The following is a 26,429-nucleotide window of genomic DNA, read 5'->3' as shown; positions in this document are numbered from 1 at the left end:
TTGATTTCTTTCTCTGTACTAAAAGTAGTATAAAACACTAAAAGTGATAACCATCTGGCTTGATTTTGTTCAGGGTTAACCCTGGGTTTTCCATCCTATGATGCTGGTTAACTTATTACTTCTTACTGGGATAAATCACCATGATAACTTAAGCTGAACGGCTAACCTGCTCTTGAGCAGGTTATGTTGTGGATAAAACATCAACAAGTACAAAAGCACCACCTCTTGACCAGTCCGTTACCTTGGGAAATGGCCACCCATTCTTAGAACATCCCGTTGATGCAGATGTGTGGATGTGTGAGGAGCACTTAGAAAAGAAAGAGTTTTTATGGATAGATGCTATCCTTTTGATGCCCCAGATGACGTCCTTTATGAAAGGCACAGATTTTCATTGGATAGACTGTATGTGTCAACCGATGGGGTGCAAACAATATCAAATAAATTCTATTGATTTCATTCAAACAGCTTTGTCACCGACCGCTTTGAAGTATGTTTTTGTACTTGTTGTTGACTAGTTCCCAAGTCAAGCTCCACTAGGGTTGCATCTGAAATAATGAGATTAAAAATAATGATCACACATGACAAATGCAGAACAATGCATTTTTGCAGTGCACAACAGCTTCTGCCGTCATGGTGAGGCATTAATAATCCAACACTAAACAAGCCCACACGGATGACTTAATATTGAATAATCTGACAAATGAACACATTAACAGATTTGGCAGATTTCCTGCCAGCATTACTTCTTGGCTTCTGCTACGTCAGCTGTGTTGCTTTTGGCCTGGACGATGTAATTGAATTCTTCATATTTTTGAAGAAAACTTGTATGCCCGTTATGGTAAAGCAGCCTGCTCTGCAGGCTTTTTCCATGTTTGCAGTTAGTCGAATGCGGGAAACGCCACCTTTTTTATTAAGCGTGCACTGATCAAGATTGGAAAAGCCTTGGTTCACTTACCGTGTTTATAACCTGCTTTGTAGTACCGTTTATCAGGATTGTGAATGTCTGGGTAAAGGCAGAAGACAGATACACAGATGGATGGACAGTTTTGTCCATCTCCTGCATCGGTTACATGTGTAATTTGGTCTGTTTTCAGAGCTTGACACAGAAAACAGAGCAATACCACTGGAAATTGTGGGGGCAGGGCTGGGCAGAATAGCCAACATTCGACCAGTGAAAGAAACAAGCAAGAGAAGAAGAACAGGAGCTGAAAAAACAATAAATATAAGAACAACTTTAAAAATTTTGCCAGCTTTTGAAGAAAGACTATGTGAGTGTTTATGGTAACAACATTATAATGGTGCATTGCTGCTACCAACCGGTGTCTGAAACTGTGGTCAGATCGTGGGAATGAACACTGAACTCAGCACTGCCCACTAGTGGACTTAACAACAATGGCAACGTGAAAGACGTGAAAGATAAGGACAAGAGACGTATGACAACATTTGAAACAGACATTCCTATTCATGCACATAAGGGAGCATAAATGGAGCTTTAGTCAACCCAGGTAATGGAGAGGTATCCTGGGAATGTTAATCATAGTACAGAGGAATAATCCAGAAAGGAGGTTTAACAAATGCTGTGATAAAGCCTGTGCTTGAGGTTGTTAAATCCTTAACCCGTGCCGTTGGTTCCAAAACACTTGTTACAAATTAGCCATCAGAAACCCATATTGGTTAAGCGAGGTTTTAGGGTGTGTTGGGCAGTTGTAAACAATTTTTTAGTGGTGCATTACTGCTGCCAACAGGTGTCTGCCTAGCCTTGGTGTTGCGTTGGCATGGCTGGCGGTGGTTTTGCCTGGGGCGGTCGGGCCCCATCAGGTTCCTGGGTGGGGCTCTGTTGGGGGAAACGGGTGGCCCTTGGGCCTGTGCGGTGCCTGCCCTCCGTGTGGCCCGCGCCCGGCGCCCGCTGGGCCTGCTCACCGTCGCCCTGTGCTGCACGGGGCCCCTGCCCCATCGCGTCAAGGGCTCCAATCTGGGGGCCCCTATGCTCTGGTCTGAGTGGGCTGCTGTTCTGTCTGCTTTGGCTGTCCTGGGCTTGGTGCTCTGTGGACCTACTGGGCCTTTGGGGCCTCGGGCTCCCCCCGTGCCCCACCGATGATCATGGCCCCCTTGCAAGCACACATTGCTTCCTTGTTGCATGGTCACACACGCACATTGACACGTGCATGCTCACAAACGTGCTCGTCTCTCCATCTGCTTCTGACTAGATGTTGCTGATATTTGTGTGTTGGTACGTTTATCTGCAGGCACGTTTGATGACTACTGTACTTTTTCATATCATCATTGTCCTATTTTTTATGTATCATGTAGTACTGTGGTACTTTATATTGTTTTTGTTTTTTTTGTGGCAGCCTAGACAACTGTTTTTTTACACATTTTAATCCTGTCCCTCCCCCCCCCCCCCCTTTTTTTTTTTTTTTTTTTTTTTTCTTCCTCTGTCTCCCTGTCAGGTTCGGCACTGACATATAAAGACTCAAGAAAATAAGATTACAATAAAAATAATAAAAATACCAAGGGCAGTCATGTATATATCATGTCTCCCTTGGTAGAGCACATCTGTCAAGCAAAATATGGCACACAGACCACCGTTCTGTAACAAAAAGAAGAACCATAGCAACAACCGGCAAAAAATGAAGAAGAAGAAAATTAGTAACAACCTGAAAACACAACACACAGCATGAAAGGGGATATATAGGACGAGGGAATGATGGTGGGAATGATTGTTAATTGTAGACTGGAGGGGACATGAACATGGACTTTATTTACTTCCTTGTTCCCCAGCCAGCTCGCTCTCTGATTGGTTACATTCCGTGCCACATCACCATCCATGCACAATGTACGAGTCATTGGTGTTCCTCAGAAATTGGCTGAAATATTAAACATTCCCGGCTACAACCCATTTCGGAGCGGATTATCAGGACGAATCAGCTCGTAACACACCACAGACCAAACGATGATTGGACAGGGAAATCTGACGATGATCGGGTGTTTCCCGTCCGAGGTCGGGAAGAGGCAAAATCATGACAAAAACAGCCCAAAAATCGTTATGTGTGTACCAGGCCTTACAGATGCTTTAGTGCTGAACTTTCTGTCTTCTCTTGTCAAGCTGAACTCCGAAGTACTTCTATTCCTCCACCATCTCCTTCTCTTCTCCCAGGATGAAAACAATGTTTTCTTTACTCTTGTTCCTCCTAAAATAGACAATCGTCTGTTTTGTTTCGCTTGAATTCCAGTTGAGGTGATTGTTTCTGCACCATCTCACAAACTGACTGACCAGTTCTCTGTACCCAGCTTCTTGTCCATCACTGATACTCCCCACAACTGCAGAGAAATCTGAGTTTTTCTGCAGATGGCAGGACTCAGACTTGTATTGAAAGTCTGAGGTGTACAGTGTGAAGAGAAATGGTGAGATTACAGTCCCTTGTGGTGCTCCAGTGCTGCTGGCCTCCATGTCAGACACACAACCTTTTCAGACTGACAAACTGTGGTGTGTTAAGACCCTCCACACTGGGACCATAGCCTGGTTCGTCTGCAGGATGATTGCCATGGGGAAGGCCATGGGGATGGCTGTGGTCTAGGTCAGGGGTCGGTCACATTCACCACTCAAAGAACCATTTGGACCCGTTTCCCCCAGTAAAGACAACACTGGGAGCCACAAATCCCTTTTGACATTTAAAATGAAATAACACTGCATATAATGTTTTTTCCTTTGCCTTTATTTTCTATATAAACAAATTGTGTTGTAATTATTAAATCAATTAGCGACTGCAGAGAAAACGACATGGCATTTCTGCATGCAACAAAAACATTTTAAATAATAAAAAAGACATTGAAGTTTGAAGGTTACTTTCATGGAAAATACCCAATATATATTTTAGTCCTTGTATTTATGAAAAAACACTGAACTTAAATTGTCTTTGCAAACCAAAAATGCCGTCCTTTCTCTGTGTGAGTGCAGTCAGCGGTCTACCCGAAAAATGAAAGGACTATTTCACTGAACAATGAAAAAATATGAATATAATAATAGACAATTAAAATATTTATCATACTTGGTTAATGTGATTTCTGCTCCTGAACCTCAGCGTACAGCGTCTGCACATCAGGGCTGTATCACCTTCATCTTTACTCAGGACTGGAAGCTTATCTGTGAGGCGTGCGATGTTTGTTTTTAATAAAGTTCATGTTGGAGAACACCCGCTACATACGTGGATCCACAGATCGACAGGACTACAGGTGCAGACTTTTCCATGTTCACATGAACGTTGGAGAAAGCGTTCCAAGTTTCGGACACAAGTTTTTCCGGTTTGGGGAGCTTTTCAATATCACGCCATTTGTGATTCTGAGCGAGAACGGCCCTCTGACGGGCAACATCTTCAAGGTCTGCTGTCAAGCGTTTAAACTGGGACACCCATCTGTCTTTGTCTGCTATGTCGTTTCCCAAACGACGTTTGCCGTGATTGCAGAATGTAAATACTCTGAATTTATCCTGTGAGCTTCTTTGAACTCAAACTGGGGAAGTGAGACAGTCTACCTTTCTGTAATCTCTGGCAAGCACGGTCAGGTTGCGCTAGAAAGCCAAAACCTCCTCCAACATGTGCAGAGCTGTGCGTCCTTTCCCCTGAAGACTTGTGTTCAGCGTGTTCAGGTGCTGTCATGTCTACCATGAAGTGTAGCTTTTCCAACCACTCTGGCTGTTCCAACTCAGGAAGCGTGAGCCCTTTGCTGCTCAGGAAAGGTTTAACTTCTTTCAGACGCACGGCAAAGCGTGAAAATATATTTTAATTGAATACACATTTTATTATTTTCAAAAGCCAGGGAGCCACATCAAAGGGATGAAAGAGCTGCATGTGGCTCCGGAGCCGCAGGTTGCCGACCTCTGGTCTAGGTGGTGCACTGTAGCCCAAATGCTATGGTGTGGGCCCCGACCTGCCCAGACCTGGCCTGTCCCACGTGGTGCCACCCTCTGTGGTTATGATGCTCCTGGTATGGACGGATCCCCAAGATATGGTTCAAATGGAATTAATATATTTTTGAACTTTGATCATCATGTTGAGCTCAAATGTGTTCTGGGCTGGTTGTGAACTCATGGGTTCAAGTTCAGATTAGTCAACAGTTGATGCTGTAAAAGTTAAAACCTGCACTGGTAGATCACACTTACCACTACCTCCACAAACCACCAGAAACAGAATGCACTGAGTCGAGATTAAACCCAGTTCAAAGGTCCTTTAGAGGACTTTCCTCAGATCTCAGTATCTTTACGAGACTAAGACAAACACTCATATAAATGATTCACATTGATGACGTAATTTTTTTTAATGATATAAGTCTTCTTTCCACGAAGCTTTTAGAAATAAAAAACTGTTGGTTCTTTACCATGGTCGTCTAAAAACCAGTGCAGGTTTAGGAGATGAGTCTGTTAACTGAGTAGTTCACTGGATGTTAAAGTTCCAGCAGAAACACTTACTGTTCAAACACGTCCCATCGGTGGAAACTACCATCAGTAAACTATCAGTAAAGTCTACAACTCAGAAACAGAAACAGAAAAACAACAAGAATTTTAGCTGAATTTTAAAATGAATTGTGATTCTTAGAAAAGCTCTATGACATTTATAACTAGATAACTACTTCAGATAAAACCGCTCTACTTTCACAGCCTTTGTAGCAATGCATTCTGAGTGATGACTTCAAATGGTTGCTGCAGTCTCTTGCCCCATCTACTTAACCTTTAAAACTCCGGCGCCCTCAAAGCGCTATCCATGATATCACTAGTTTCTCAAAAACAGTAATGTGTAACTCTATGGGAAAGATTGTGATTGATAGTTTACCCTTTACATGATCTACAGAAGCTTTCCAGGCATTTATATCCCGTCCAGGAGATTTATAATAATAATAATAATAATGGATTAGTTTTATATAGCATTTTTTAAGGCATCCAAAGCACTTTACATTGTATCCATTATTCATTCACTCCTCATTCATACTTGGTGATGGTAAGCTTCATGTGTGGCCACAGCTGCCCTGAGGCAGTCTGATGGAAACGTGGCAGCTTACGGCCTCTCTGACCACCAGCGATGCCGACAGGAGGAAGGGAGGGCGAAGGGTCTTCCCCAAGAACAACAGATTGAACCACCAACCTTCCGATCATTGGAAGACCCGCTCCACCACCTGAGCCACTTTTGCCCCACAATAAAAGTTCACAATCCAGCCACAAAATGTAGTGTTTATTCAGAGACGCTATATGGTACATCCACAATGAGTAATCCACCATTTTTTTAGATTAGATTGTATTACAATAGATTCAACTTTATTGTCATTGCACATGTACAGATACAGGGCAACAAATGCAGTTTAGCACTAACCAGAAGTGCAGAAATAAGCTGTAAGTACAATATAATAAATAGTACATTACCAGTGTGTACATAATATGTCAGTAATTTACAAGTGATTACAGAGTGGGTACTATGAACATATTATACAGATGGATAGGCACCTTGTAGTATACTATAGGTAAGAACTATTGACATATTTTACAAGAGTTAGTGTGCTATACAGAAATACAAGTGAATGGACATTAAATAAATGGTAACTACCTAGGGTTGCTAAACCAGTGTAGTATTTTGTAGTAGTAGTAGTAGTAGTAGTAGTGTGTGTGTGTGTGTGTGTGTGTGTGTGTGTGTGTGACAGTCCAATGGTGGAGTACAGTCTTGACCTGAAAAGGAATGAGGAGGTGAGGGGTGTGAAGTGGTGTGCAGGGATCAGCAATAGTTCAGTAAGGTAACAGTTCTGGGGAAGAAGGGATTCCTCAGTCTGCTGGTCCCTGTTAGGAAGCTCCTGAAGCACCCTAACCCTGTCTGAGGGCAGGAGGGAAAACAGTCTATGGGCAGGGTGGGAGGAGTCCTTAAGAACGCTACTTATAGAAACTACATCATCCACACTCCTGTTGCTGCGGTAGGCAAACTGGTGTGGATCAAGTGTGGATGGGAGGGAGTTCTCCAGGTGTGTCAAGACCAGCTGCTCAAAGCACTTCATAACGATGGATGTGAGTGCTACCGGGCGGTAGATGTTGAGGCACGTTGGGTTGGAATGTTTCGGCACTGACACAATGGATGCAACTTTGAAGCATGTTGGCAAACTTGCTTGGGTAAGGGACAGATTGAAAATGTCCATGAAGATCCCAGCAAACTGCTCTGCTCATGCTCTGAGCACACATCCAGGCATGCTGACAGTATGGTCTTGGTGGCAGTGGCTTTGGTTTCATTGTCCCTCTCACAGCAAACATAAAAGTCATTAAGCTCGTTCAGGAAGTAAGTGTCCATGGCTGTGGGGGTGGGGTTCTTGAGTTTGTGTCTGTGATGGCCTGTATGCCTTGCCACATATGTCTGAGGTCAAAGTTGGAAAAGTGACCCTCTATCTTGAGTTTGTAGCAGTGCTTGACCGTTTTGATGCCCTTTTTCAGATTTGCCCTGGATGTGGCATAGGCCTGTGTGTCTCCTGATCTGAAGGCAGAGTTATGGGCCTTCAGCAGGAGCATCCATGGCTTCTGATTAGGGAATGTGGTGATCTGATTCTTGGTTGTGATACTGTCAATGGTAGTAGTGATATAGTCCAAAACAGAGAAAGTATAAATGTTAATGTCTGTATGTGAGCAACAGGTAGCCTGGAGGGCAAACATACTCCAGTCCGTGTGTCCTAGAGTTAGGAGTCTGTCCCTGCTGGCCATACTTTGGTGGTCTTCACTGATTGTATTGACACAGTTGATAAGAGGTGAATATTTGGGGTTGAGGAACAAAGAAATGTAGTCTGATTGTCCTAGATGGTAAACATGGTCCAAAGTTTTGTTTTCTGACATCAGTTTCAGACAATAACACACATGCAGATGATGGAGGAGACCATGATAATGTTCATTCTCAAATACTCTGTTTGCTCTGTCAGGCTACACATCCTCAAGGGCCCAGAAAACGGACCAAATTACACACATAAATGATGCAGAAGACTGAAGAAATGCTCCATATCCGTTTTTAGCATAGAGCATAAATGGGCCTTAAGGCTGCTCTAAAAACAATGTTAGGATGTTGATTTTGATAAAACGGTTGAGCATCTACATACAGTTTTACATAAAAAAAACAATGCATAAATTACATAAAATACCTTGGAGCTTTAAGCTTTAAGGGTCAATCGGCTTACTCTTTTCTGTTCAGTCTTTTCAGTGTAAACCTGAGTGCATGGAGAGAGAGAACAATGATGTGGCAATCACTGAAGATGAGGATGGTCAGATGGATGAAGATGACAGAGTGGACCAACAAATCTCCTTTTTGTGTTGCAGCATTGGGTTCTGCACTGTTCACCTCAAACATGTCACCTTCACCTCCTCTTCTGTTTGTCCAGTGAGCAACCGATTTACATAATTGTCCCAGAATGCATTGCTTTGGGTGTTATTGTGATATGTCTGCTGTCAGAATTTGCTGCAGCTACCAACCGAGTCAGGTATTTTCCACGTTGCAGTTTGAACACACACAAACACCCACAACAACCACACTGTTTAGTTATTAATTTCCTAAAGAGTTTCCTCCTAGTGGTGCCCAGTGATTACCAGGGATTAATGTTTGACAGTAATAATTTTACTGAATGTTTATAACTGTCCCAAGACATTTATTAATGACTAATAGGTAGGCTAGGTCCTCCCACTCTCCAACACCAGCTGTCCTGTATGTTTTCTATATTCTTTTCTCTGTAGAATGATGGTCTCCAGATAGTATGGAAATGACCTTATAACCCTTCCCAGATTTATGGACAGCAGCAGTTGCTTGTCTAAGATCATCGCTGATGTCTTTTCTCTTTGACGTTATATTGACACACAGCTGAATGCTGCAGAGCTGCAAACTGACTAAAGGTTTTAAGGCATGTCTTCTGTTAGACAGCCCAGATTATGGCCGTGATGAACTACTGGAGTGAAGATAAATCAGAGGTAAATATGATGACTGAGACATGTGCGACCTTCAGCTTATCAGTCTTCCTTCTCCACCTCTCATCTGAAGGTGTGACTGAGGAGTTCCATAGTTGAGATAAAGTGTGTTGAGGTGTGACAGGTGCAGGTGCAGGTGGGGTAGAATCACTTTATAACCACCACATCTGTTCCCTCCCTACTGTCTGGATTCCAGTCTGATGCCACACGTTTCCAGAAATCCTCTAAATGATGCCTCATAATTTCTGTATTAAAAGTTTTCAATCCATCAATCAATCAATCAAATTTTATTTATAAAATTTTCTGACCTGTGACTGAAGTTGCAGCTTCTTTTTTTATTTTTTAATGTTTCTTTATATTTTATGTGTAAACTGGATCAACGTATTGATCGCAGTAGGAAGCTCAGGTTTACTGCTGTGGAGTAATGTAAGTTTTTTTTCACTTCCCAGATAAAGCTGAGCTGTCAAGTCACTGCTGAGGGAATCCCACAAGTCAAGGTGTACATGGAAAATTAAATCAGTCTGGTTGCTATGGAAACTAAATTAGACGACAATATGAGGACAAAGTGATGATGAAGGTGGTTTAGAGCTGAACAGTAAACATTATGACTGTTTGGATCAGCTGATCATCAGCTGTTTATTATAAGAAGATTTCGGTGAACACACACACCCTTATCCTCCACAGGCAGGTGGGGGGGTCTGCAGGGGGCATGAAGACCAAACAGATCCCTGCATTTTAACTTCCTGTGGTTTGAAAGATTTATGTGAGCTGTGGGGGGAACGGAGTGCTTGTTTTTATCCTGAACAGGTGTGTCCAGGTGACCAAAGTTATCTGTTTATTACACAATAATCTTACAGAACATGCTCTTCTATGAAATATAGATGTTGATGGGCATCCCCACCCTACCTGAGGCTAACACACACCTACAAATTCCCACCAAAGGGGAACACGCCCTGTCCATATCACTGTCTGTTACTCATTTACTCATTTTGCAAGCTCTGTAAATGCAGTGAGCTGATGTAGAGGTGGATGGGGGAAGCCCATCCTCAGCCCCTTTATAAGGCTCTCTGATCAGGCCCCTCAGTCTTCCTCTGCTGTTCATCATGGACAGATTAACTGTTCTTATTGTACTCTTATGGATGTGTGACTGCAGAGCAGAGAACAGGTGGGTCATTTATAATTTTATGTTTTTTAACACTTACATGATTTCATTTAATTTCATTTAAAGCCTCACAGCACAAATGTTGCTGTGAGGGACCTTGTGTGTCACCTTGGCTGGAAAGGGGCTCCAACAGTGTGGAGTTAGGATGTTCTCCTGATGAATGTGTGGGTTCTCTCCGGGTACTGCGTCTTCCTCCTACTTCCAAAGACATGCATGTTAGGTTAATTTGTTAGGTTAATAGGAGTGAGTGTGAGACTGAATGGTTGTTTGTCTCTGTTGACCCTGCGACGGACTGGTGACCTGTCCAGGTGTAACAGCCTCTTGCCTGCTAATTGCTGGGATAGGCTCCAGCTTTTCTGCAACCCTGAACTGGTCTAAGTGGTATTGTAAATGACTGAATTAAATTAAATTAAATTAAATTAAATTAAATTAAATTAAATTAAATTAAATTAAATTAAATTAAATTAAATTTCTGTCTTTTTAATGTAGATCTCTGTTCCATACTATATGAACTCTTTCAGGACGTTCTGTTTTTGTTCATGTGGATCTATCAGAACCAGACCAGTTCAGATTGTTAATAGAAAAGTTGATTATTTGTTAGATGGTGTGAAACTACAAACTCTCCAGTTAAATAGTTTGTAAAGGAGCAGCAGATTTAGTTGTGTTTCAGGATTCATAATGTTGATTTGTCTCTTTTTTCTATTTGATGACATAATGAACTGCAGTTGCCTGATGTCATGTCACCTGTTCTCATATCCTCTGTTTTACAGCTTGCAGGAGAAGCAGAAAAAAGATGGTAAGTTGGCTGATTCATCCAGTAAATTGTTGATTACATCTTCATTTTTAGTGCCATGCTCACACAGAGGTCAGCGTGTGATCCACCTTAGAACTTTATAGCTTCTTATCTAAAGCATCCAGAAGACCTTCGCATTGAGTCAGAAAAACAGAAAACATGTTGTCTAGTGAAGGTAGAATACAAGTGGTTTCAGGTTGGAAGTTAGATATTCTCTGAAAAGGAAGTCAGACCTGATCTTACATTAAAACAGCAAGTTTCAGAGCCAGTAAACACTGTCAGTACACGGGGTATTAGTATATTTTTGTCCCCCTGGGTTCAGTCTGGACTCATGTACCCACTAGGACTCACAACTGGGCCTCAGGGTAACTACGTACCAATCTGAGGGCCTGAAAGGTTTGTTTGTGTTCTCCAATAGTAAATGTACTGTATATTGTACTGTTTCTTCTAAATGTTAGGATACAACATAAAGAAATAAAGTTGGGAAAAGGAGCGAACAACCGAAAGAAAGAAAGAAAGAAAGAAAGAAAGAAAGAAAGTTGTTCAACAAGTTTTAATCATGGATGAATTCGATAATTGCTCATAAAGCAGTGTTGTCTGGTGGAAATAAAATTGTTTGTATATAAATTTAGATTTTAGCTTATTTTTTAAAACTATGATTTAACATGCACTTTACATTTTTTAACTTGTTTCACATGATCCTCATTTTTATCGCCACCCTGGCTGTAGCTCAGAAGGCTGAGTGGTCGTCATCCAGTAAGGTAGTTGATGGTTTGAGCCCAGGTTTCCCCCACATGTTGAAGTGTCCTTGGGCAAGACATTGAACCCCACATTGTATCTAATATGTTCATGGTCATATGAACGTGTATGATAGAGAAAAACCATCATCCTCCTTTTGTGCTGTGATGGGAAACATTTTTTCACTTTTAAATCAGGGACACTGGTCTTCATACAGTACAAACTGCAAAGATACTAATAAGTACCCTCTGTTAAAGTAACAATAGCAGTACCTTTGAGGGTACCACTCAAGTAACAAGCTTTTATAACCCTAAAGGTACAATTAGGTACTTGATTTTCTGAGAATGAACTCACTGATTACCATCTCTCTCTGTGATGTTTCCAGCAGCGGTTCTGACCTCCTGTGACTTTAATCAGGACGGCGACCCGTTCTGCCAGTTCAGGCAGGACACCTCCGACCAAGGCGACTGGACCCGCCATAAGGGTGAAACCCCCACACCTGGCACTGGACCCAGCGGAGACTACCCTGATGGAAGTCAGTATGCCTTATTGAATCTGATCAGATGTAGTGTGTGACCTGTGATTTGTCAGAAGTGTGAACTCCTCTGTGTTTCTTTGGTTTTAGGTGGTTACTACATCTACCACGAGTGTGACAATGTGTCCAATGGACAAAAAGCCCGTCTGTTAAGTCCAGCTCTGTCCTCACCGGCCTCACAGATCTGCATCCAGTTTCATTACTACATGTACGGTTCAGACAGCCAAAATTTGCTGAGGGTTCTGACCAAAATACAGAGCAATGAGCAGGTGGTCTGGAGCAGAACCGGCATCCAGAGTCCATCCTGGCTGAAGGAGTCCATTACTGTGTCCAAATCCAGCAGTCAGAGCATCACTGTAAGTGTGGACATGCTATTAGAGTTTTGAACCCGGTGTCTCATGGAGGTTCATGGAGGTTTTTCTCTTCCTACAGATGGTGTTTGAGGCTCAGAGAGGTTTCTCTTCATCCTGTGACACAGCTCTGGACAATATCATCATCACTGAAGGAGCATGTCCCTGTGAGTTCATGCACATATACAAAGGCACACACACACACAAACATACAGTTGTGTTGTTGACCTCTACATGTTCTGTCCCCAGCTTGTCTTTCTGGTTGTGATTTCGACACTCTCGATGATCTGTGTGGGTGGACGACTCACACCGACAGTCCTGATATGTTTGGTTTCAGCCAGTGGACTGGACCAACAGAAACCGATGGTACTGGACCTGACGATGACTTCTCTAAACCTGGACGTAAGTAATTTTGTTACCAATTGTAGCTTTGATTTTGGCAAAGAACATGAAAAAGTAAGACTGTTTTTTACACCCATGATAATGTTTATTTGCAATATTGTGTGATTTAGAGCAGAAAGAAAATCTAAACAAGCAAAAGTTTATAATACAAAATATTCTATTTAGAAATTTAAATTAAAGGGCTTTTTTGGGCTAATTAATACAGAATGATCTTAATGAATGATTTTGGCAGTGTTATAAATAAAGACATTGGTTAGAGTGCATTACCACTGTTATAGCTGTAATTATTAAAAAAAAAAAATCTATATGCGATCAACTTGACTCATTGCAGTTGCACAGAATTTGTAATGTTAGAGGAAATGTTTATGTTTACATCTTTATTTTTCAATACCAAGTTTGATGACATTATGTTCAGCATTATAACAACCATACAGTTTTATTCATTTTTTGAAAAATAACAGTTTTGGACATAGGAGGTTTGCGCCTAACAGCAGCGCATTGTTAATATCTAAATAGCATCTAAAAAAATAATTTCTTTGTAATAAAAAACTTTTATATTGACTCATTTAAAAATAACTCCTGATGTCCTTCTTTCTTTTCTTTGCTCCTGAAGCTCTGACTGAAGACACAAGCACCATTAGCACCACTCTGCTGCTAGCTAGCGTAGCTCTTTCAACAGAGTGAAATCAGAGACAGCCGATCATGTTAGCAAAAACAAAGCAGCAGAGTCAATTGCATCAGTTGAAAGGGTTATAAGGCAGGACTTTATACCCATAATCTGTACTGGTCAAGGTTAGAACATGTGTTGTAATAAAACAAAATGAAGCATATGTTAAAGTAAACAAAAAGAGAAAAGAAAAGCACAAGACCGTTCTTTATTAAAGTGATTAAAAATGTCAGCTGTTAATTATGACTCTTTCATATAGTGGGATCATACATGTTGCTGGATTCACTTGATGCCATCGCTGGAGTCAGTGCTCAGATCAGAAGTCCTCCGGTAACCCCCACCACTGGATGTTTGGAGCTCACCTTCCACTACTACCTTTACGGTACCAGCACCACCATGCAGCTCAGTGTCCACACCCTCACCTCAGGTAAAAGGCTGCATTTCCTCTAATGTCTCTTATGGCTTAAATACAGGCAGCAAAATGTTTATGAGGTTTGGTTTTATCTTTCTGTTTCCCAGCTGGAAGTCTTGGACCTGCTCTCTTCACCATGAGGGGGAACCAGGGTCATGGCTGGAAGCCCGCAGAGGTTCAAGTTGTGGGAAATGGCGCCACTCAAGTAAATACGAAATCCCTGTACCTCTATGTGTATGCATATAAAATATGTAGATGATGAGGTTTACATTAATTAAAATGTCACATTTCTCTGCATTTCAGTTTGTGATTGTCGGTACCTATGGAGAAACTCTTCAGACGGATATTGCTGTCGATGCAGTGTGTATCAGGACCTGCAACGGTGAGAGACGAACGAGACCAAATAAAGCTCCTCTTCACACCATTTGAAATAGCAATTACAGAATATCCGTTTGAAAAGTTTTCATCAGAGATGATCTGTCTTTCATTTTTAGTTCTGCCAACTACACCAAAACCAACAACTCCTGGACCAACTACACCAAAACCTACTTCTGGACCAACCACACCTAAACCCACTCCTGGACCAACTACATCAAAACCAATTACAACCAAACCACCAAGTATGACATGTTCTTCTTGATATTTTTCAGTTATTTTTCATACAGAAACTCATTCTTCTATTCTCTTTGTATGTGCACAGATCCCTGTCCTCCTAATGCGGAGTATATAGATTGTGGTCCAGCTTGTATCCCCACCTGTATGGCACCCTCCACCAACTGTTCTGGCTCATGTATCAGTGGCTGTTTCTGCAAACCGGGATTTGTCTTCAAGGGACGACACTGTGTGCCACTGGAGAAATGTGGCTGTTTGGATGACCAGAATAACTATTATGAGGTAATGGGGTCATGGTTACTGTAGTATTCTGGAATATATAAGTTTGTTTTTGGAAAGAAATACTGACATAGGAGTAAAGGGTAGGTTAGCTCTGCCGTAAATTTGAAGCAGAATGATTATTGATCTATTTTTCCATTTTGTTTCAGCCTGGTGAAGTTGTATTTGGAGATGGCTGTACAAAGCTGTGTCGCTGTGCAGGGAACTACACTTTGGAATGTGTCGATAACTCCTGTGACCCCACTGAAGAGTGTCGAGAGGTTAATGGTGTTCCAGCCTGTTATCCTAAAGGTAATAATTTTTCATAAAATCATAAAGGCATGAAAATATGTTTGTGAATTTGAGATTTAAAGTAAGGTACCTGAAGCTGAATAGAGGGTCTGATTTGAATCTGAGACCCAACAGAGCTCAGCCATGTCTGAGAGTACGGTGCTTATTAGATATACTTGTTACCACAGCTCCTTGGTCCAATAGGTGGTTGTTGGCTTTGTGGTTCTATTATCAAACCTGGGACGATATATTTTTGTTCGTGAATTGAATCAGACTGAATGCCAATGGTTGGACAGCCGTGGTAAAACCAAGCATGATGTGTATGTGGACAAGATGCTTAGGAACATTTGCCAGAGGTCCCTGTCCTTTGTATATTTAAGTCACCAACTCTAGCATAGCTTCAGATCTAGAGGAGGATGGCGACATGAAGCCTGAGTGGACCATATTCATGGGCTCTTTTGTAGAGATGGCTGATGTGAGAAGTTTGACAGTAGCTGTTGTGATGGAAACCGCAGGACCTACAAGTGGATACCAAAAGGAAGGGCATCAAGCACAAGAAGAAGGCTTTCCAGATTTTGTTGGCCCAGGACTCCTGAAGTTGTAGATGGCTACAAGAGGGCCAGCAGAATTGAAGATTTGTTGGTGCAATAGCAAAAGCCCAGGTGTGGAAGGTGATGGAGAAGGGAATCCTGTTAGCATGAAGAAGGTTCTGGTAAACCTTCCCCAATTATTTGGGAAAAGAAAGTAGGGCTTTACAAAGAACAAACTGGGAAGATATATGGCTGTTTGGATTTGGAATATTATAGGGCAGTGGAAAGAAGACTGCAGAATTCCTTAAACCTAACCAACATGTCGTGTGTCTAGGCAGTGGTCGGCAATAGGCGGCCTGCTGGCCAAAATGGGCCCCACCTTTGATTATATATGGTCCACCACATAACCTTGATTAAAAAAGACAGATTGCAAAAGTTATGTGTCAGTGTGCAGAGACATGATGTTGTTCACAGAGCCATGTTAAAATAACAACATGGCCCCTTTAAGAATGGTCGAGCTGGAGAAGAGAGAGATGCAGGGGTCAGAGCTATAGGGAGGGGGAACGTTGAAGCAGAGAAAATCGTGGTGAGAAACTTCCTGTTTAGTGTGAATGTTTTGCTATAAGCTTTAGTGATGGTGTGATGAAGGCCCCTGAATATGTTGAATCTGTCTGGCCAATTGCTTTGCCAAAAGTGTCATTATTCGAGGCCCCATTTCACAGCTCATCTGGTAGTACTGACATCTGCTGGTCATTTGATGTCCAGCAGTCCTGTCAAACTATATGTAAGCTCATAGACATGTATCCTGATATAAATGGTAGGACAAATGCCAAACCAGGATTTTTAAGTACAATGGCTACGGTAAGCAACAATAACTGCCAACTGACTGTGTAAAACTTATTAAATGAAGACTGCAACCAGGTATTTGTGGAGGTGGTGGCTTATGAACAGCAGCTATGACCCAGTCATGCCGAAGAGATGGGCATTTGCATTAAAAGTGTTTCAAACCAGGACTGGTGCACCTGGTTATTATTATGCTCATGGGGTCATGTGTAAAATTGCAGAGAAGGGGAATCTAAGTTGACCAACTATTAAGGTGACTGTAAGCCAGAAAACAGAAATTTAGGTAAAAATGTATATGATGTATGTAGCTGACTGTAAGCCACCTCTGTTTGACATTTCAGTGAAACAATGGGGCTACAACTACAACTACAACTAATGTGTATTTCTTTCATTTGTTATACCATTAGGTACATCCACCTGCATAGCATCTGGTGATCCTCACTACACCACCTTCGACAAACACACATACAATTTCATGGGCAACTGTAGCTATCTGATGTCTGCACGCTGTAACGACACAAGCCTGCCATACTTTGAGGTCCACACTGACAATGAAAATCGATATAACACTCCCACCATCTCCTATGTGAAGGCTGTACATGTATATGTGCACATGCAGAAAATCTCCATCCTGAAAGGTGGTACTGTTCAGGTGAGTAAGGAGGGCATGAACTGAAAAACTAACACAGCCATCACTTATACACATATACACAAGTAATATTGTTTTGATATTGTTAGAATTTTTTTTTCACAATTTCCGCAACTCTTTTTCCCATAGGTGAATGGGACCAACACCAACCTACCAGTGACTCCAGTCTCTGGTGTTTCTGTGTTCCAATCAGGAAAACATTACACTGTGTCCATGGACTTTGGTGTAACTGTTCGCTATGATGGAAACCATTTCATGGATATCAAAGTAATCAAAGAGTGAGTATGGACTTACCACACAGAGAGTAGCGTTTAGTGGAGGCATTGATTCATATGGTGCAAACAATATTGATCTTGCAAACAAGAAATGTCTCTGACTGAACCTTTGCTCTAACTTATAGTATCTACAATAAAATTCTAACTTTGCTTGTGTGTGCGTGTGTGTGTGTGATCTGCAGCTATCAGGATAAACTGTGTGGACTGTGTGGAGACTATAATGGAAATGCTAAAGATGATTTCCGCAAACCAAATGGAACCATGGCAACCAATGCTGATGAATTTGGACACAGCTGGAATACTGATCCTGAGTGAGTCATGCATAGACTCAAGAGTACTTACATTCTTCTAAAAACTAACATAACACAAAAAGTGTGAAATGCTCAAACCATTGTTGGCAGATCGATTATTTCAGACTGTAATTAATGAGGACAAAGTGTAACTTGGTAATTTCTGTGTTGGCAGGTGTAATAAGAAACCCAACAGCACCATTCCTGGATGTGATGATGAGGAGAAGGAATTATATGAGAGCTCTGGATACTGTGGTATTCTGCTGGACAAAAAGGGTCCGTTTGCTGTGTGCCATCCCAAAGTCAACCCCAATGTATGTCCATGTTCTTCCTTCTTCTGTCTGACATCGATAGGAAAAATTCTTATCTGTTAAATTTTAGTGAGTTTGTTTCAGTAGAAAACCAAAAGTTGCTACAGTGAAGACCTTAGTGGTCACTACAGCAATGCAGCAGCCAGAGGGCAAAATCTGAATGTCTGATCTAAGATTACTGTCGGCACGAAGCGTTGTAACTCAACAAACTGATTGTGTGTCTCCAGAATTACTTCAGAGACTGTTTGTTTGACTTGTGTGAGTTGGATGGAGCCAAACCTATTCTGTGTGAAGCCATTGAAGCTTACGTCAATGAGTGCCAGGACCGTGGGGTCAACATTGGATCCTGGAGGAATGAAACCTTTTGCCGTGAGTGTTGGGTCAATGGATGTTGGGTTGATTGGAAGATTATTATACATATATGTGTATTTAGACAACTTTCTGAGGGGTGAGGTCACCTGTCAAACAAAGGACCACTGAGGACAAAGATAGAAAACCCTGAGAAGAAAACATTATGAAAAAAAAAAAAAACTCAAACTAAAGTGTCCTGGTTAAATGTGATTTTTCACTTTGCAACAGATCTAAGTTTGGGTCTTTGGATTGCCATCCATCCATTTTCTACCACTTACCTAAGGTCTGGTCCTGAAAGCGAGCTCCAACCTTCAACAAAAATGTGTCTGACTTAATGCCGGGAATGTGAACCCAGCTCTGACACTAATCATACAGGGGCTGAACAGCCCTTATCAGAGGTTCTGGTACCCTGTTCCCTCAAAGCACTCACGACAACACTCCCAAAGATACACAGTAAAATGCTTTATCCAAGTCCAAATAGCACATGTATACTAGCTGAGTGGAGTATTTTAAATTTCTGACAGATACATCAAAGTCTGGAGTTGGAAAGAGCTTACTTTGTATGGTTGGATGCTGTGACTCAGAATCTTTATGAAGAGGTCTTAGGAGGGATCAGCTGATGAAGAAAACTGTCTCTAATCAATATTTTCCAAATAAACCTCTGACTTCAGCCTCTTTTGTTTTCCCCAGCACTCACATGCCCCCCCAACAGCCACTATGAGCCTTGTGCAGACCCCTGTCAAGAGACGTGCTCTGGGAAACCTCCGTTCTGTGGTGGGCCCTGCTCGGAGGGCTGTGTGTGTGATCCTGGATTTGTTTTGAGTGCTGGAAAATGTGTGAAGAAGAATTCATGTGGCTGCAAACACACCAATGGCCAGTACTATGAGGTAGAGTGTACATTAGAGTCTGAAGTGTGTTGTATGTGTGTTAGAGTCTGAAATGTGTTGTATGTGTGTTAGAGTCTGATGTGTGTTGTGTGTTAGAGTCTGATGTGTGTTGTGTTTGTTTCAGCCTGGAGAGGAGTTTTATGTGGAAGACTGTAAACTCAAGTGTAGGTGTGATGCCCCCTTCGTTACCTGCTTTGCCTCTGACTGCCCTCCGATGCACGAGTGTAAACTCCAGGACGGAGAGCTTGGCTGTTATCCCACCAGTAAGTTAACAGACACTGCAGAACCAGACAGGTCAGGGTTCTAAACTGAACACCAACACTGTGCTGTTTGACTTCAGTTCTTAAAACTTCTAGTTTGTAAAGCTTTCCAACAGGTTTAACAACTCAGTCTCATGGTAAAAACTTGAGTTGGTCCAGAGGAACCACACTATAGTTCTGCAATAAAGACTCAGAACCTGTCCAGTACTTCAGGTTCTGCTGTGATACTGCTCTGATCCTGTAACCACCTTTATGGCTTGATGATGTCGACAGTTGGTTTGTCAGTAGGAGAAAAAATATCTTAAGATGCTCCATCTCTCTCAGGCTCTCAGGACTGTGTAGTATCTGGAGATCCTCACTACAACACGTTTGACAAGAAGTTCTTCAGCTTCATGGGAACTTGCACCTACACACTGGCCAGAACATGCAGGAACACCACAGGTAGGAGAACATTGACACACTGATGTCAGAATACCTTCACTGGAAAAGGTCGTTGTGGTTTATTTGTCTGTTAAATAGCATGAAGAGTTCTGGACAGAATTGTGAATGGAGTTGTATAAAAAATTAATCTCATAGTTGGACCTGGTCCAACTTAGAGGTGATTTAATCTTCACGATCATGAGCCTTCATATTCAGCAGTCGCACGACCTGAATGAACCAATGATTCCCAGGATTTCAGATGTTTTCAGGTGGAAACATATCAGTGTGTCAGTATTTCTCACTAGAACTTGAAGAATTTGGTTTATGGCCATCAGATTGCTTCAGAAAATGACTGCCGCCTCACAGTTCAATGGATCCAGTTTTAGCTCAGTTCTAACTTGTCCCTGTGCAGGTCCCTGGTTCTCTGTGGAAGGGAAGAACGAGGAGAGAGGAGCTCCAGGTCTGTCCTATCTGAGGAAACTCTATGTCACTGTGAATGGGATCACTGTGACCCTGATGAAGGCCAGGAGAACTCTGGTCAGTATGAACAGATCTGTTCTTCCCCATCATCCTCCCTGAGTTCAGACTCAGGATCTTTGTTAGCTGAAGCAGCAGACAGGTGTGGTGTGTTCATGGTTTCAACCTCTATCATGCAGGTGAATGGTGTCCGTGTAGCCCTCCCACATTCCCCCTCCCCTCTCATGTCCCTCAGCCTGGCCGGTCAGTACATCACCCTGCAGACCCCCTTTGGGCTGCAGGTCCGTTGGGATGGAAACCATTACGCCCAGATCTCAGTTCCCAGGTTGGTGCAGAGTTTCAAGAGAAAAACATAAATGACAGAACTTTGTAGAAGCTGAGACATATGCTGCTGTGTTTTAGATTAGAGCCATATTATACACCAACTCTACATTCAGATGCTCCTCTGAATGCTCCTCATTGAGAGGAGGAAATGAAAACTTTTCCAGAGTGAATTTAGACATGTCTTTGTTCCTCCAGCTCCTACTACGACCAGATGTGTGGCCTCTGTGGCGACTATGATGGAAACCCAGACAATGACTTCACCAGACCAGATGGCACCTTGGTGGGAAACGTCAATGACTTTGGGAACAGCTGGCAGACGAAAGAAGACGAGGACGAAACGTGAGTTAAAAAAAAAAAAAAATCATACAATTTACTGTTTGAGCAGCTGACTGTGAAAACCACGAAGATCTCTGTTGCCCTCAGAGCGTACAGGACATTGTAGTATTTATGTTATAATTAAACAGTGCCCTGTTTACCCCTCTTTCTCTTGAAGTCAACAATCATCTCTTTTGTTTTGTGTTCATTGTTTCTCACAAACTGATCAGTTCACTGCAGCCAATCAAAACAATTATTTATAAAGTGATTTTCATGCACAAAGCTAAAAAAGTGCATTACATAATAAAAATAATTTATGCACATAAAAAGCCTTTATACACCAGAGTATATAACAGCAATTTAAAAACACACCTCACAGTTTTGGTTCTGACTTTGGGAAAAACTAAAAGGCCAGTACCAGAGGACCTCAGGGTCCACAAAGGGCTCATAATTTAAATGAAGGTCAGATAAATAATAAGGCCCAAGTACATTAAGACATTTATAAACTACTAAAAGATCCTTTAAATCTATCCTGACATGCATGGGGGAGCCAATGCAGTGATTTTGAAATGTGTTCCTGCCCTTTGGTCTTTGTCAGAACACATGGCGTTGAGTTTTGGAGTAATTGTAGGTACTGCACTCAGCTTCTTGTCCATCACTAATACAACCCACGACTGCAGAGTAATTAGAGTATTTCTGCAGATAACAGCACTTAGAGTTGTATTGAAAGTCTGCGGTGTGCAGTGTGAAGAGAAATAGTGAGAGTACAGTCCCTTGTGGTGCTGCTGCTGACCACCATGTCAGACACACAACCTTTTCAGACTCACAAACTGTGGTGTGTTTGTCATAAATCCGGGTGGTTGTAGAGGTATCCACCTGAAATTCATGGAGCTTCTCACATTACAGAGCAGCAGAATGTTTTAAAAGCACTTAAGAAATCAAAGAACGTTATCCTCAAAATGCTGCCTGATGTTGTCTAGATGAGAGTGGCCTCTCTGAACCAGGAAGATGATGGCATCTTCAAACCCAAGAACATTACGATGAGCAAACTGTAGTCCTGAAAGGTATTGACTTGTTTACTGAGGTGACCCAATAACAGTCTCTGCAGGACTTTCATGATGTGAGATGTTAGGGCAACTGGTCTGTATTAATTTGGTTCAGATGCTTGGGATATTTTAGGCACTGGAAAAAGGCAGGATGTTTTCCACAGAACGGGAGCTCTTTTCTTAAACCACCAGGTCTGAAAAGGTGCTGAAGAGTCAAACATAGTTGTTCTGAGCAGGTTCTCAGAACCCAGGGGCTGACACCATCTGGACCTGCAGCCTTGTTCAGGTTCAGTTTCTTCAGTTGCTTCTTCACCTGACTGCAGGAAACAGACAGGCTAGAGGTGGAGGCAAAGGAAGTTTCTGTATGTTTTGATGTGGAGGTAGATGAGGCTGTGTTAAGGTCCATGAGTGAGCAGCAGGGTGACAGAGTGGAGGTGTGGCAGGAAAGCTGTGGGCTCATGGAGGATGTGTGGTCTTTTGAGCTGGATGCGGGGATGTGGGGATAATAGTTATACTGACAGTTAACAGTAATTTCCATTGCTGATTCCTGTTTGGATCTTCAGTGTGATTCAGTCTGAATGAAATATACCTGTGTTGTTCAGATGTAACTCAGGAACTAACCCTGATCCGGATTGCGACCCAAACCTGGAGGCTGAGGTAGTGAAACCGGACAAGTGTGGCAAAATCAAAGACCCTGCTGGACCCTTCAGGTGAGACAAAAACCTGTTGTTTGCTGTGCAAGTCAGGATCCAGCTGATCCTCACACTGACTCGAAATCCCTTGAAATCCTCACATCATGACCTCAGCTGTCTGACAGACCATGGTTTAATATAGTTATTTATCTCTGATTGTTAGTTTCTGAACTCACATTTTAAACACTTTCTTCTTCCTCTTCTTCGTCTTTGTCTAACAGACTCTTTGTCTTTGTTCCAGGGAGTGTATCAGTGTGGTGGATCCTACTCCGTTTTTCCAAAGTTGTGTCTATGACATGTGCCAGTTGGGCGGTCAGCAGCAGGCACTATGTGACCAGCTCCAGGCCTACACTGATGCCTGCCAACGGGCCGGAGCCACGGTCCACCAGTGGAGGACTCCAGAGTTCTGCCGTAAGTTCAAAACGACCAAACAAGACCATCTGTAGCAGAAACAGCCTCATTATCATGTCCACATCCTTTTTTTTTAAACCTGTCCTGTGCAGCACCATAGCAAGCAAAATGATAATCTGGTTGCTGTATCGCATGAACTGCTGTATCAATACTGTATTGTATGAACAAATTTGCTCTGCCAAGGGGAGGTTTTATTGGTATAAGTCTCCTCTTGATAATCTGATTCATTTATTTATTTACTTTGAATCATGGAATCTATGTAATCTTGCTGGACCTGACTGGAGGCGACAGAAAAAGAAGCATAAGTGAAAGAAAAGAGAGGAGACAAAAACACCACAGACAGAGGGCAACTACCCTTCAATCCAAACTATCACCAGACAACAAACTGTTACACTTGTACATGAACACACCAGAAAATTTTAATTTTACTGAAAAACAGAGCTGCTAAGTCATTAAGAGTTCGTAAATAATTACCAAATCAAAAAGACGTATCACAAAAATAGCACAACAACAACTAGATACTAACTCAAAGGAAACAAAAGAAAAGAGTATGAGGAATAAGGAGTGATCAATGATGAGGAGTGGTGAGTGTGATTGTGCAAATGCGACCACGCCTCTACGGAGATTAGAGGCAGACCAGGGCAGCCCGGGCCCTTAGCAGCAGTCCCGGAGCACGAACCCAAGCCACCCCACCCCGAGGACGACTCCAGCCCTACCTGGAGGGTGGCAGACGAGAGCCCCAGCCAGAGCCCCCCGCGGTCTTGGGCCACAGACCCCAGTGAGCCAAGATCGGCAGCCGCCGGCCCCACCAGGGACCGGCCATCCAGGGCATCCCGAGTGAAGGGTCCAGGGCCCCAGGAGCCCAGAGGCTGCCCCCCACAGATAGAGGGTCCACACCATGCCCAGGAGAACCAGGCCCCCCCAGACAACTACCTGGCGTAGGCCAGCGCAGACCCCGGGAACCAGGGCGCCATCGACCCCCCCCCCCTGCCCTGACCTCCACCTACTTCAATCTCCACCCCATATAACCCCACACTCACACCCTCCCCTGTGCTGTAGACATGAGCACTCACTATCACACAGTCACGTCACACATAACCCTCCCACCATGCCCTGTGGGGGACGTCCCAGGCAGACGATAGAACAGCGAGCCCCAAGCACGGTTCACACCACCACCCTCAGCAGCCCCCCCCTTGCTCACCCCAGAACCAGCAGCCCACTAGAGCAGCCAATCCGGGTCCCGGCCCCTGGGGCAATCACCTCCCCCCGCCCACCCCTGACCACACCCAGGGGGAACAGGGATGTGAGAGGTCCCCATTACTCTCTCCCTCCCCGCTCCTGACTGTTTATGAAGTGTGTGTTGTTTGCAATTAAAATTGAGGGGCAGTGACCTCACCTAAGTGGCCCGCCCACCATGAACTGCATGAGACGCCTCCCAGATGTTTTTTGTTTGCCACTTAAATGGCCCCCTCCTCTCCACCCCGCATGACGTGCATGCCTCCCAAGTCCCTACGTGTGTGTGTGTGTGTGTGTGTGTGTATGTGTGAGAGAGAGAGAGAGAGAGAGAGAGAGAGAGAGAGAGCGGAAAAGAAGAAGGGTCTGGGGATGTAAGTCCAGAGGGAAGCAAACTTCCTCCCCACATCCCCACATCCTAATTCTCTTCTTCTCTTCCCCCCTCATCATCCTCATTTGTTTCTTCTGCAGCCCTGGCCTGTCCTCCAAACAGCTCCTACTCCCTGTGCGTGAGCTCATGTCCTGAAACCTGTGTGGGCATGGTGGGACCGCCCGGCTGTGAGAATGTGTGTGTTGAAGGCTGTGAGTGTAACCCGGGCTTCATCCTGAGTGACGACCGCTGTGTGTCTCTGGCGGACTGTGGCTGTGTGGACACCAGTGGAGGCTACCACCCTGTAAGTGGAGCAGACCTTAACTCAGTCTGCAGCAGTCACATCATTACATCACTGGAGTCTGGAGGCGTTTTCCGTGTGTTTAATCTGCGATGTGTTCGACAGGCAGGTGATGACTGGTACTTAGAGGGTTGTATGCAGAAGTGTGAGTGTCACAGTGGAGGTCTGATCCAGTGTCGTAACACTAGCTGTGAACCAGCTACGGAGAGCTGCCAGCTTCATGATGGAGAGTATGAATGCCGCCCTCTGGGTACGTCTATTACTGAGAATTTACCTTCATGTAATCAGCAAATATTTGATAAATGAACTCATTCTTCTATTTCCTGTGCTGTGTGCGTGTACAGTTTCAACAACTCCTGGACCAACTACATCAAAACCAATTACAACCAAACCACCAAGTATGACATGTTCTTCTTGATATTTTTCAGTTATTTTTCATACGGAAACTCATTCTTCTATTCTCTTTGTATGTGCACAGATCCCTGTCCTCCTAATGCAGAGTATATAGATTGTGGTCCAGCTTGTATCCCCACCTGTATGGCACCCTCCACCAACTGTTCTGGCTCATGTATCAGTGGCTGTTTCTGCAAACCGGGGTTTGTCTTCAAGGGACGACACTGTGTGCCACTGGAGAAATGTGGCTGTTTGGATGACCAGAATAACTATTATGAGGTAATGGCGTCATGGTTACTGTAGCATTCTGGAATATATAAGTTTGTTTTTGGAGAGAAATACTGACATAGAAGTAAAGGGTAGGTTAGCTCTGCCGTAAATTTGAAGCAGAATGATTATTGATCTATTTTTCCATTTTGTTTCAGCCTGGTGAAGTTGTATTTGGAGATGGCTGTACAAAGCTGTGTCGCTGTGCAGGGAACTACACTTTGGAATGTGTCGATAACTCCTGTGACCCCACTGAAGAGTGTCGAGAGGTTAATGGTGTTCCAGCCTGTTATCCTAAAGGTAATAATTTTTCATAAAATCATAAAGGCATGAAAATATGTTTGTGAATTTGAGATTTAAAGTAAGGTACCTGAAGCTGAATAGAGGGTCTGATTTGAATCTGAGACCCAACAGAGCTCAGCCATGTCTGAGAGTAAGGTGCTTATTAGATATACTTGTTACCACAGCTCCTTGGTCCAATAGGTGGTTGTTGGCTTTGTGGTTCTATTATCAAACCTGGGACGATATATCTTTGGTCGTGAATTGAATCAGACTGAATGTCAATGGTTGGACAGCCGTGGTAAAACCAAGCATGATGTGTA

At 43.0% G+C, this 26,429-nt stretch overlaps 1 protein-coding gene across 1 annotated transcript in view; it reads left to right on the top strand.

Annotated features, from left to right (window-relative positions):
- The first annotated feature begins 10,065 nt into the window (after window positions 1–10,065).
- The window catches only part of zanl (zonadhesin, like), a 73,030-nt gene continuing 56,666 nt past the window's right edge, over window positions 10,066–26,429 (top strand). The window contains exons 1-30 of the mRNA XM_041984498.1: window positions 10,066–10,127; window positions 10,895–10,920; window positions 12,041–12,190; window positions 12,281–12,546; window positions 12,623–12,707; window positions 12,790–12,942; window positions 13,869–14,036; window positions 14,129–14,226; window positions 14,325–14,403; window positions 14,516–14,641; window positions 14,722–14,915; window positions 15,062–15,203; window positions 16,963–17,207; window positions 17,334–17,482; window positions 17,662–17,790; window positions 17,945–18,083; window positions 18,308–18,449; window positions 19,122–19,318; window positions 19,443–19,581; window positions 19,903–20,019; window positions 20,411–20,535; window positions 20,655–20,800; window positions 20,995–21,138; window positions 22,763–22,870; window positions 23,094–23,263; window positions 24,968–25,170; window positions 25,273–25,417; window positions 25,512–25,565; window positions 25,646–25,839; window positions 25,986–26,127. Coding sequence (XP_041840432.1) covers window positions 10,066–10,127; window positions 10,895–10,920; window positions 12,041–12,190; window positions 12,281–12,546; window positions 12,623–12,707; window positions 12,790–12,942; window positions 13,869–14,036; window positions 14,129–14,226; window positions 14,325–14,403; window positions 14,516–14,641; window positions 14,722–14,915; window positions 15,062–15,203; window positions 16,963–17,207; window positions 17,334–17,482; window positions 17,662–17,790; window positions 17,945–18,083; window positions 18,308–18,449; window positions 19,122–19,318; window positions 19,443–19,581; window positions 19,903–20,019; window positions 20,411–20,535; window positions 20,655–20,800; window positions 20,995–21,138; window positions 22,763–22,870; window positions 23,094–23,263; window positions 24,968–25,170; window positions 25,273–25,417; window positions 25,512–25,565; window positions 25,646–25,839; window positions 25,986–26,127 — 4,237 coding nt within the window. The remainder of the gene's footprint in view (window positions 10,128–10,894; window positions 10,921–12,040; window positions 12,191–12,280; window positions 12,547–12,622; window positions 12,708–12,789; window positions 12,943–13,868; window positions 14,037–14,128; window positions 14,227–14,324; window positions 14,404–14,515; window positions 14,642–14,721; window positions 14,916–15,061; window positions 15,204–16,962; window positions 17,208–17,333; window positions 17,483–17,661; window positions 17,791–17,944; window positions 18,084–18,307; window positions 18,450–19,121; window positions 19,319–19,442; window positions 19,582–19,902; window positions 20,020–20,410; window positions 20,536–20,654; window positions 20,801–20,994; window positions 21,139–22,762; window positions 22,871–23,093; window positions 23,264–24,967; window positions 25,171–25,272; window positions 25,418–25,511; window positions 25,566–25,645; window positions 25,840–25,985; window positions 26,128–26,429) is intronic.

This window comes from Melanotaenia boesemani, chromosome 5 (assembly GCF_017639745.1).
Source record: "Melanotaenia boesemani isolate fMelBoe1 chromosome 5, fMelBoe1.pri, whole genome shotgun sequence".
NCBI classification, from domain to species: Eukaryota; Metazoa; Chordata; class Actinopteri; order Atheriniformes; family Melanotaeniidae; genus Melanotaenia; species Melanotaenia boesemani.
This window is presented reverse-complemented; position numbering and strand designations above follow the sequence as displayed.